The sequence below is a fragment of the Amia ocellicauda genome, chromosome 1, assembly GCF_036373705.1.
Source record: "Amia ocellicauda isolate fAmiCal2 chromosome 1, fAmiCal2.hap1, whole genome shotgun sequence".
Taxonomy (NCBI): Eukaryota; Metazoa; Chordata; class Actinopteri; order Amiiformes; family Amiidae; genus Amia; species Amia ocellicauda.
Genome location: NC_089850.1, coordinates 55,932,079 through 55,944,469, shown reverse-complemented (window position 1 = coordinate 55,944,469; position 12,391 = coordinate 55,932,079). Strand labels below are relative to the sequence as shown.

The 12,391-nt window shown below is 41.7% G+C and overlaps 1 protein-coding gene across 2 annotated transcripts in view; it reads right to left on the bottom strand.

The window, feature by feature from the left end:
* The window catches only part of LOC136753600 (protein Aster-B), a 125,031-nt gene that overhangs the window by 30,530 nt on the left and 82,110 nt on the right, over positions 1–12,391 (bottom strand). For both annotated transcript variants that reach the window (XM_066709871.1, XM_066709880.1), the window contains one exon: positions 9,315–9,522. In XM_066709871.1, the coding sequence (XP_066565968.1) occupies positions 9,315–9,425 (111 nt within the window). In that variant the 5' untranslated portion in view covers positions 9,426–9,522. The remainder of the gene's footprint in view (positions 1–9,314; positions 9,523–12,391) is intronic.

Sequence of the window (12,391 nt, the reverse complement as noted above, 5' to 3'; positions counted from 1 at the left end):
TATACTGTGAGGGAAAAAAGTATTTGATCCCCTGCTGATTTTGTACGTTTGCCCACTGACAAAGAAATGATCAGTCTATAATTTTAATGGTAGGTGTATTTTAACAGTGAGAGACAGAATAACAACAAAAAAATCCAGAAAAACACATTTCAAAAAAGTTATACATTGATTTGCATGTTAATGAGGGAAATAAGTATTTGATCCCCTATCAATCAGCAAGATTTCTGGCTCCCAGGTGTCTTTTATACAGGTAACGAGCTGAGATTAGGAGCACTCTCTTAAAGGGAGAGCTCCTAATCTCAGCTCGTTACCTGTATAAAAGACACCTGTCCACAGAAGCAATCAATCAATCAGATTCCAAACTCTCCACCATGGCCAAGACCAAAGAGCTGTCCAAGGATGTCAGGGACAAGATTGTAGACCTACACAAGGCTGGAATGGGCTACAAGACCATCGCCAAGCAGCTTGGTGAGAAGGTGACAACAGCTGGTGCGATTATTCGCAAATGGAAGGAACACAAAATAACTGTCAGTCTCCCTCGGTCTGGGGCTCCATGCAAGATCTCACCTCGTGGAGTTTCAATGATCATGAGAACGGTGAGGAATCAACCCAGAACTACACGGGAGGATCTTGTTAATGATCTCAAGGCAGCTGGGACCATAGTCACCAAGAAAACAATTGGTAACACACTACGCCGTGAAGGACTGAAATCCTGCAGCGCCCGCAAGGTCCCCCTGCTCAAGAAAGCACATGTACAGGCCCGTCTGACGTTTCCCAATGAACATCTGAATGATTCAGAGGAGAACTGGGTGAAAGTGTTGTGGTCAGATGAGACCAAAATCGAGCTCTTTGGCATCAACTCAACTCATGGAGGTGGAAACATTATGCTTTGGGGGTGTTTTTCTGCTAAGGGGACAGGACAACTGCACCGCATCAAAGGGACGATGGACAGGGCCATGTACCGTCAAATCTTGGGTGAGAACCTCCTTCCCTCAGCCAGGGCATTGAAAATGGGTCGTGGATGGGTATTCCAGCATGACAATGACCCAAGACACACAGCCAAGGCAACAAAGGAGTGGCTCAAGAAGAAGCACATTAAGGTCCTGGAGTGGCCAAGCCAGTCTCCAGACCTTAATCCCATAGAAAATCTGTGGAGGGAGCTGAAGGTTCGAGTTGCCAAACGTCAGCCTCGAAACCTTAATGACTTGGAGAGGATCTGCAAAGAGGAGTGGGACAAAATCCCTCCAGAGATGTGTGCAAACCTGGTGGCCAACTACAAGAAACGTCTGACCTCTGTGATTGCCAACAAGGGTTTTGCCACCAAGTACTAAGTCGAAGGGGTCAAATACTTATTTCCCTCATTAACATGCAAATCAATGTATAACTTTTTTGAAATTAGTTTTTCTGGATTTTTTTGTTGTTATTCTGTCTCTCACTGTTAAAATACACCTACCATTAAAATTATAGACTGATCATTTATTTGTCAGTGAGTAAACGTAAAAAATCAGCAGGGGATCAAATACTTTTTTACCTCACTGTATATATATACATACATATATATATATATATATATATATATATACATATATATATATATATATATATACTGAGATCATGTGACAGATCATGTGACACTTAGATTGCAGACAGGTGGACTTTATTTAACTAATGATGTGACTTCTGAAGGTAATTGGTTGCACCAGATCTTATTTAGGGGGTGAATACATATGCACGTACCACTTTTCAATTTTTTTTTTTATTTAAACAAATTATTTTTTTAATTTCAATTCACCAATTTGGACTATTTTGTGTATGTCCATTACATGAAATCCCAAAAGAAATCCATTTAAATTTCAGGTTGTAATGCAACAAAATAGAAAAAATGCCAAGGGGGCGAATACTTTCGCAAGGCACTGTATATCGGGCAGTGTCTGTCTGTCCAATCTCTACACACAGAATGTGGCAATGAATGTAAAAACTGACATCACAAAAACACAAGCCTGGGTATGAAGGCTCCTATGGCACATCTTGGCTATGTTTCATGTCTGACCACAGACCCTCACACAAGACTCTGGAGCTTCTACAAACATGCTACACGCTAAACCCACGCAGCTGTAGTGTGGATTAATTTGACATCCTATGGTGCTATAATTAAACGCGAAAGAGATAGTGCTTATGAGACGCTTGTAGTTTAAACTAGGCTAAGAGCCAGACATCGAGATTAATGCCAAGAACCGGGCTAACTTCTAGAGATTATCTGCCGTGTTGACAAAATTGCGGTGGAAACTGGAGATCACCATGTTCAGTCTAATAAAATCAATTCTGCACAAAAACACACCCGGTGGGCTTTTGACGGTGAAAACCTATCAAGTCAAAGTGTTTTTGCCAAACAGTAAATATCTGGAACTTTTTCAAATGATTTCTTGACTGATGATTAGCACAATACTTGTTTTTCCCGCCAAACCTGGGTCTGTGTTAAATGAAAAGCTGTCACACTCGTTGAACATTGTATGAACAGGTGTCATGGCGGAGAAACGGGTTTAATTGCAGCTCTTCAAATAAAGTTCAGTGAGAATTTGGTGAATGAATTTCACCAGAATTCCCAGCAGAGGGCGCTTATTAACAGCACTTTTCTGCATGTGGTATTACTGCTTCAGAAAGGAAGAGATTGTGAAATTGGTTTGGGCACAGCAGAACGGCTAATGCAGAATTTGTGTTATCCAATCTAAACTCACCCGCATGACATTGTACCACAGTAAATAACCTCTGTGTTTGACTGATTTGTGTTACTCTCAATCTGGATTGCAAGGGTTCAAGGATGAACACACCCCACTGTGATTTACTACACTCAACTGTGAGAATACAACATTTACAAGGACAAGGAAAAGGCTTACAACACAACAATCTCAAGGGTAAGTGCTCTGCTTTTCCTAAGTGATCAAGGAGCAACACAGGGAAAGCTACAAAAAACATCCACGTTGAGAATAATAATCCAGACTGAATACTCCTGATGTTTACAACGTTAATAAACAGTCTCCTTCTAAACTGCAGGCCACACTGTCTGAGAGGATTGGAGGGTGTTTTACTCTTCAGTGTTTTCACACTTTAAAGACCTGAAGAGTTAAGATATTACCACTTCAAAGCAGGGGTAATTTCACATTATTGCACACAAGATTGTTCAATTTTAAGTAACAAAAAATAAGTAAATTAAGTGCATTTTCATAGCTACACACAGAGCAATACACCCCAGCTAAAGGCTGTGCTTAATACAGAGGATTTCAAATGAATAACATGAGAAGAAAAAATGAACCCCTGAACTACTGCTGCTTAACTGTGTAAGTGTACCGAATACTCAAGTCTGGGTTAATATCTTTTAAGGGCAGATTCTCACTGGGTTTAAAACAAAAACAATGTCATAACAGACAAACATGTGAAGATCTGCAGAACTTTACAGATGCAGCTCCAGAAATCTACACCGCAAAAGCACTGAATGCTAATCAAAATAATGACGGCAATAGAGGAATTAAAATACTGAGGTTCTGTGACACATCACCACTCATTGGTGTGTAAGTGGCATGTTTGTAGCGGTTCATGTTTGGGCTTTCACATGGTGAGATTTAAAGTCTAGAGCAGTGGTTCTCAACCCTGGCCCTGGAGGAGCCCCTAACCTGCTGGTTTTGGTCCTAATCAAGCTCTCAATTACTTAATTGAACCCTTAATTTAACTAATCATTTCCTAAATCAGATCCTTTTAATTATTTTAAACAGTAGGAGGTTTAAATGAAGTATAGAATTGTATAACGAACTTATTAAAGAACCAACTCTTTAATTACACAATTTAAAACATCAAATCTAAGCAGATTGTTAGTTCAATTAATGTTCAATTAAGTAATTGAGAGCTTGGTTGGTTCAAAAACCAGCAGAGATGGGGCTCCTCCAGGGCCAGGGTTGAGAACCACTGCTCTAGACTTTGCATACATCTTGGGTGTGTCTTAAATGTCTATCTTATGTTTCTGACAATAGCTAGAGTAGCGTGCTAGATATACAAGCCCACAAGCCCAGAATCCTGGCCATTACTATGTGTCTAATATATGAATCCATCCCAGTGCAGTTCGGCAGAAGGCAGTGGTTTAGTGTCTGTGGGTGAAGTCAGACGCAGGCCTGCACACATTCAACCAGCTTTCCGCAGCTCGGGAGGGTGGCTCAAAGAGGAGGAAGCTTGCAGGCTTTTCATGAAGTCAACATAGCAACGCAATGTAATGTCTGACCCTGTGATTTCCAGAACCTTGCCACCCATCCAACGTTCTGCCAAGACCCAGAGGGACAGCGGAAGGAACCGGGGGATCTGTACAGTTGAGTCCTGGAGGACCCCAATATTTAAACACCTGAAAGTATTCAATTCAAAGCAATGAGGCAGGTGGTTTGGTCAATGCAGTCATTTGGAAACCACTGGAGCAATCCTCTGAATACCTTCAGCCTCTCAAGTCAAGAATTCCCTCGTTTGAGTTAGTTAATTGATTAATGACTCCCATGTGTTCCCAGTATTTAGAAACTGGTGACTGAAGGTGACCTATAAGATTGGAGATCTCCAGGACCAGGGTTGGATGCCACTTCTCTACAGTACAGCTAGAGTGGCTCTACTGAGGGTGGGGGGGTCTACAGGACAATGTGGGAAGGGGAATGTTACGGGGTATAAAAAAAATGCTTACTTTAATCAGGTTTAGCCTGTCATACTGGAAGAAAATAAAGAAAATAAATTAAGTCAATTTATTAATAAAAAATCTATTTAATCTCCATTTAGTCTCAGTCGGGCTGATTTCCCAGGCAGCTGCAGTGACCACGCAACCATAAGACAAAAGGGAAGGGAAGGTAGGAGTAAACAGGCTCAAAAAGGCATTTTTCTGCACTTTTCGCTCCGTTATAAAAAGATGGCAGCTGTCCCTGCGTTTGGAAGCGCTCTGAATGGTGAGAAGCGTGTTTGATGTACGGGGAGTTTTCTTAGTGATCTCAACAGGAGATTGAAATAGCCTGGCTGAGAATAGCCATCAAACAGATTGCTTTCCTCACTTGAAAGTTTCCGAGCTTTCATCGGCACACAGCAGCGGGGCGCCTTGCGGTGAATCATGGCAGGCGGGAAACAGAGCAGTGGAAAAACAAGCCATGTGGGCATTGAACAAATGTGTATTCTATCCATAAAGCCGATAATAATAATAATAATAATAATAAAAATGCTCTGATATGTTCTTGGGATGTCTTCAACTATAAAACAGAATCAACAACCCATTGGAGGGCCATGTTCTACCTCCTGTTTCGGTGTCTATTGTACGCAGAATGCCCTGCTGTCTCTTCCCTGCCCCTCGTGCTCCATTAACTCCTGCCCCAACTCCAAGTCTTGATCTTTGCAGGCCAGAGGCACCGAGAGCCAGCACTAATTAGGGGAACAAACGAGGGGACCGAACAGAGCTGAGCCATTGTACTCTCTTTCAGAGCTTGAAAAGAAAGTTCCCTTCCTGCCGCCAAGCCCTCCTGGTGTATTTGTGTTGCGTTCGTGTGGAGTGAGAGAGCGCACGTTGTGGGAAAGACCTAATACACCCCCCCAGACCATGTGTGTAATCTCTACAGTATGGCGTTACCCATGTTAACACATGTATAGTACGTCTGTCAATGGGTTGATACACATGAGGGCGTCTGTAGGAACACAGTTGAGTGATGGCGCCTGCATGAGTTAAGACGTGAGCTGCTCTACACAGATATTCTTCACACTTATTGACTAATTTCCTCCCAGCTCAGCCAGTGGACTATCATATGTTCACCTTCACAGACGTAGACTTAAAATGTGCAGGAAACTAAACAATCAACAAAGAGACTGCAGGCGATGTCTTTCAGTTTGACAAACATGCTGGAGTTGGGTTCAGAAGCTTCATACACATTTATACTCTTTAAAAAGGGTGTAGCCATGTTGTTTTGTACTCATTTCCATGGGAAAGGTATTCAAGTCACATTTTACGACTGTTATAATATTTGTGCGAGTTCCTAAAGGATGAACTATTACACATCCCAATCCTGTTTTGAGTACACAATAAATTACATGGGGTGGCATTGTATGTTTACATTCAAATCAGGGTTCACTAAGTATTTAGACTTCTATAAATATATATTTTTTATGCCAAACAATGAAACACCTGGGGATTTGTGTCTTGGAGCACAACCACAAAAAAGGGTTTAAATGCAATGGATGAGCTTTTAACGGTTTAATAATTAATATGTAAACAACAGATTAATAAAAGTAGGGCGCAGATTTCAGTTTCAAACAATACATCTAAAATGTTGCTTTTATTGAGGCAGGTTGGAGAGAAAGCACAACAAAAAAACAAAGCACAATCCACCTAGAAACAAAAGCTGACATTCAAAATCAAACACGTCGTTTGGGGGGCTGAGGTCAGCCGTTTGATTTTGAATGGGGAGAAGGGGAGGCGCACACACAGAGGGGGCACAGCAAAGAGGGACAACACGGTCGGGAGGACACGGCACAGACACGCCACAGGGCACAGGACAAACACGGGGACGTTCATAACAGAAAAGAGAAATGCTTACTTTGGAAAGTCGCTTGTGAGACTAGCATGCATAGAAGAGAACAAAGAAATCAGGAAAAAAAATAAAGAGGCAAGAAGAACAGCTAAAGAAACAAAAGCCAAACAGTCAGATTAAAAAATCACATACAGTTCATATGACAATGCAAAATGAAAACAAGCAAAGCAATAAACATGAGAAGAAAGGGAGAAAGAAAGAACAGCAATGCCAACAACACAACAGGGCCCTGACAACATCCTGACGGAGCCATTGACGGGGGGGACTTATCTGGCGGGTGGTTGTGTTTCTGGGTTCAATTCATGTGTGATTTGGTTTTTAATTATCAAATGCAAACAGAACAAAGGGTGATTGGCCACGGATGCATTGAAATATTGTTGGATAAAAGCCTTGCAAAAGATTCATAACAATGAATAGCATTTGGGTCAATCATATCTGCATCGGACGCGAGTTTTGAAGTGCACTCTTGTTATTTTATTGCCTTCAACACTGCAAGAACAACCGACAATTTATTATGGGTTTAAATTACTTGTTATACATGTGGCTTGATGCTTTAGCTGTGGATGAGTATAAGAAACCTCACAGAACTCGTACTACCCAGCTGAACCCAGTAGAACCAACAGCTTTGACTTAATTGCCACCAGTGGCCAAAGCTAGAGTGGAAGCCAGTCTTATTGGTCATCATCAAGAATCTGTACTCGTTTAAATGACTGATTCCTAACAAGCCTAAAGAGATACGCTCTGCTTATATTAACAGGAAGTCCCTGGAAGCGAGGCTCAATTTACCACAACGAGTGTGAGTATTATGTGGCTTGAATGAAGGCCACATTCCTAAAACTTTGACTGTCTACTGGTCGTGCTTACTCAACACAATAGGAGAGGGGAGGTGTCACAAAACTGTCAGAGATTAAATTGACATGCTTTTCCTGTTGACTTAGTTCCATTTATTTCGTTTTAATTGTGTATCACGGGCTTTTGTAGTGAATTTAACTTCCATGTTTAATCAATATGGGCCTTTGTTCACAACCATTCACAAGAACATCTGAACCATCGTACAAACGGACAGGGAGCCCGTGAACAGCTGCTTTTCCATTTGACGCTGCGTGGAAGTAACGGATGAGAATATGATGAGACTTAACGATGCATTTATGTTTCAGTGAACCAAGTGTGTCAAACTCAAAGTTCAACATTAATTCAATGGCAGAACACGTTGTCTACTCTCTGGAACAGGCAGGTTTGTTTTTCCTGGGATGCCGGGTGCCAGGTTTCAAGCCGTCTCCACTGTAAACACAAGCTGCTGGCTTCGAGCCCCCGAGCACGCATGGCGCACAGCACACACTGAGAGACGGCCACGTCAGCCAGCATCCCACAGAGCGGTGGCTATCTACGAGGAGATATCCTTATCTTTAGCACACGGAGGGACTCGTGCTGAACTTTACGTGCTCGCTTCCGAGAACGCCTCCTTCAGAACACGCTATGCTCTCTGGCCAATCAGCGCAGTTATGAAAATAACAATAAGAATACAAATCTCCTCTATTTAATTAAATTTCATGGCACAGATTCAATGCCATTCCAGTACAACAACTGTTTCCAAACCGAATGCAGCAAACAAGTCCTCAAAGGGCTTTTATACAAAGAAGGACACCTTGAGAAACTTGGGACATACAACTCTGACTCATATTCTAATTGCCCTTAAATATAGTCTCCCTTGACCTTCAGTTTTTGTGTTTCCACTATTAAGGCTAAAGAGAACAAAATAATAGCCACTAAGACAGCATCTTGTAGTAGCTCTAAAAGTAGATCTATATTTTTTTAATATACAATGACTCGAAATATAACGGATAAGTAGTGTTGACTTGTATTGGATTAAGTGCAAATGTACAAGAAGAAATACAAATAAATTATTGATTTGTAATATAGTAATGCACACATTATCCAAGCTCATACTGTGATCTTTATTATTATATAACTTATTGGCAACATCTTAAACTAAATGCAAATTCCAATTAATTAATTAATGAGGAGGGGGCCATTTACTCACACTTTGGCCAAACGGAAAATTAAGACCAGTAATGTGTACAGGTGTGTAGAGGTTTAATCATCAAAAGGAAAGAAAATGTATCTGAATTTAACCTTTTTGTTATTTTTGTTATTTTCAAGTGTGTTCTGACTATTTATTTGTTCTCATTTAAATAACAGAAAAAATACAGTATACATGTATTTCCAATAAAGGCAAACTTTACTACCTGGATGGACGTTTTAATGTAAACATCTATAAAACTAATTTGATTGGAAAGATGAGATCCAGTCAGCGATCCTTTTTAACCATCTGTGTCGTAATAAATAGATAGAAACCCAATATTTTCCTTCTGAGATATTGTAATAGTTGCTACATCTCTAGCTATAGCCTATGAAAAACTGGCAGTCTGAACAGCTCCTGACATGAAGCATGACGCTCGCCTGGAGGGATAACCGATCATACAACAGCCGTCTCTCCGCCTTCCTGCTCTGTATCCGAACTCCTTGATGTTATTTACATTCATGTCATGGTTCTGGTGGAGTGTTGGATGGATGGGTAAGGCCTTTACTCGTCCCTCGGTCAATCTGTCTGCGTTCAGGGCTGGTTAGAGAGCTATTCAAACATCTGCGTGTGCATGTCTATGTGTAATGTATGTATGTGTGCACTGAACACGTATTGAGGGAGGGAGACACTCGGCCTGGGCTCACCTTGGAGTTCTTGGCGCTGCGGGCCGACTGCACGGAGTAGCTGCGCTGGACGCCCTGTTCGGGGGTGGAGGGGGATTTGTCCGAAGAGTGGTCCGAGCCCTTCTCCACCATGTTCTCGCCCTCCAAGTTCTGGGGGGTGGGCGAACGCGAGCGTTTGCGAAGGATGGGCGAACAAGCAGGCGTGCTCCTGTTCGAATTACTGGCAGTGCTGGAGACAACGGGGGAGAAAGAGGGGATTAACACAGTGTCAGTAAACACACACACACACACACACACACACACACACACACACACAGTTTTAATTCAATGTTACCATTAAGTATGCATCTTCTATTTTGCTTACACATGCATTGCTGTTTGGGGGTTGCAAGCAAGACTACATAGAAAAAGATATAGTTCGGTATATATAACAATATTGTTATGTACACTACCGGTCAAAAGTTTTAGAACACCCCCATCTTTTCAGTTTTTATTGAAATGTAAGCAGTTCAGTCCAGTGAAAAACCTGAAATGGTACAAAGGTAAGCGGTAAACTGCCAGAGGTTAAAATAAAGTTTAGGTTACCAAAAACTGAAAAATAATGTACATTTCAGAGTTATATACTGTGTTACTACACACTCTTAAGCATTATTTGGCATTATTTGTGTTACACGCAGCTCCTGTGCATAGAAGTGACACTGTGTTCCTACAATGCGCACATCGTTTGAAAGCTTATTCTCTTGGCTACCAGCGCGTTTAATTCTCAAACAAATACGATTTACAGTTTCAGTGTCGACCGCCGTCATTCAGAGCCCAGGGGGTAAACGCTCCGGGGGGGTCTCATTCAGACGGTCACAGATCATCAACAGTGAAGAGAAGCACCAGAGGGGTTAGTCAGCTTAAGGGGGTAAATATTGTTAAACAAAACGATTACATGATTTATTTTTATCTTCAATTGTCTATGCTTTAATTTCAGAGTACATTGAGACATTAAACTGTAAATTTCAATAAAAACTAGAAAAATGTAGGTGTTCTAAAACCTTTGACCGGTAGTGTATATATAGGTAAATATCTGCACTGTGTTTCTCTTTTAAGCAGGGTCAATAAATCCAGCATCTGCTAGTCACAAAAGCTTGAACAAAGCTATTTAAATACTGTTTTGTGGACTTCTTGTAAGCTGATTATCGTGTTAGAGCACACACTCACTTGGAATTCACAGTTACAGCCTTTTAAAATTAAAAACAACAAGAGAGCAGAACAGGTACGTGTGGATGGAAAGCTATACAGATTTACTAGGAATATAAAAAGAAAAGAAGACATATGTTATTATGTCATTCAACATATGCCATTCTTATTCTCCAGAGAAACTTTCATTACAAGACAATTTCAAGCTAGAAAATAAACATTTTGACAGCTTCCCTTAGATGATTTATTCTGTGTTTGATGGTATTTTATATATAGATGGTCCTCTGATAGGTCCAACAAAAGCATATTTTTAAAATCGATGTCAAAGGTGAAGAAAGAACAAAACAAAACATACAGAATGCTTTTTTTCATGTTTAGAGAGATGTGTCTAAACTAGTTTAATCAAACTGAAAGTCTGTGGTCATTATATTCCTTTACATTTCATTAGTGTTGAACATATACAATAATGTAAGCCTCAAACACTTAGTAAATAATGTTTTGAAACAGCATAAGCTTGTAATTATTATTATACCTTTCAATCTTTCTATCTCTTTTTTGTCTTTCTAATAAGCAGTATGGGGAGTTCTGGGGAAACACTGTCACAAAATCCATCATCCCTGACAGCACACTCCTGTATTAACTCCTTTTCAAAGCCGAAGACAAAAAAACTCTTTCCCATACACAGAAACAGCCCCGGGTCTGTATTTATTGGCTGACTGGGAACAGCGTTTTAAGTACATAAAAGCAGCAGCTTCCGGAGCGGCCCTGGCATTTAGAGAAAGGCCAGCGACTAAACTCTGGCTGCCCTGTTTACTGTTCTTTCCCAAACTGGCTCTGTTTTCCTCTGAGTCTCCTCATCTTGGCCTTCGGAAACAGTGCCCTAAAATGCCTAAAGCAGGACTAGAGGCCACAAGACCAGATACTTGCACTGACACCACCATCCTGCCCACCACGAACACACACCGCCAGCCAGGGGGACAACGGACATACAGACATTTCCTCATCATATGAAATCTGTTCCTTTTGTTTTCTGAGCATTCGATGAAAAGCAACATGCTGGGATAATAGAAACAGTTCTTGAGCTCCTTTATAAAATGTGTGCCGGTAGAAATCTGCAGAAAAGCAAGGTTTCAATGACAATGATCTCCAAAGTATGATATCAGACTATTAACATAACCCCACTATTGTCATTATATTATGAGAAAGCTCACGGACTTCATTAGGCAATTTGGTCCATTTCAGGCATTTAACAGCATCATCGGCCCATTTCTGCAGCGAAACAGGAACCAGTTTGTCTTTTTGAGAAAAATCATTCCTAGTTTCAAATTTCAGACCCGGTTTAGTTTAGCATCAGACTCTGGCCCTGTCCGTTTCAGCTGTCCCAGCCCTCTGACTCACCACAAATTCAACATCTCGTCAATTTGCGGACCTCCCTTCACAGCAGAGCAAGCCGTCCTCGACACCAGCGCGAGAAATGACAGCACGGATACAGACGTGGAAACGCGCGACTGTGATGCCAAGAGACTTACAGAGAAGCCTCAAACAGACAAGACATACGCAGAATTCGTCCCTTCCTCACCAACTACTCGACTCAGCTGCTCGTCCAGTCCCTGGTCGTCTCCCGCCTGGACTACTGCAACTCCCTCCTGGCCGGCCTGCCTGCATCTACTACCCGCCTCTCCAGCTCATCCAGAACTCTGCGGCTCGTCTGGTATTCTCTCTGCCTCGATTCGCACACGCTACTCCACTGCTCCCGATACCGGCACACATTCAGTTCAAGACAATGACCCTCACCTACCGCTGTCTCGACCACACTGCACCAAGCTACCTTCAGACCCTCATCTCTCCATACATCCCCTCCAGACCACTGCGCTCCTCCAGTGCCAGAAGGCTAACTCTGCCTCCTCTCCACT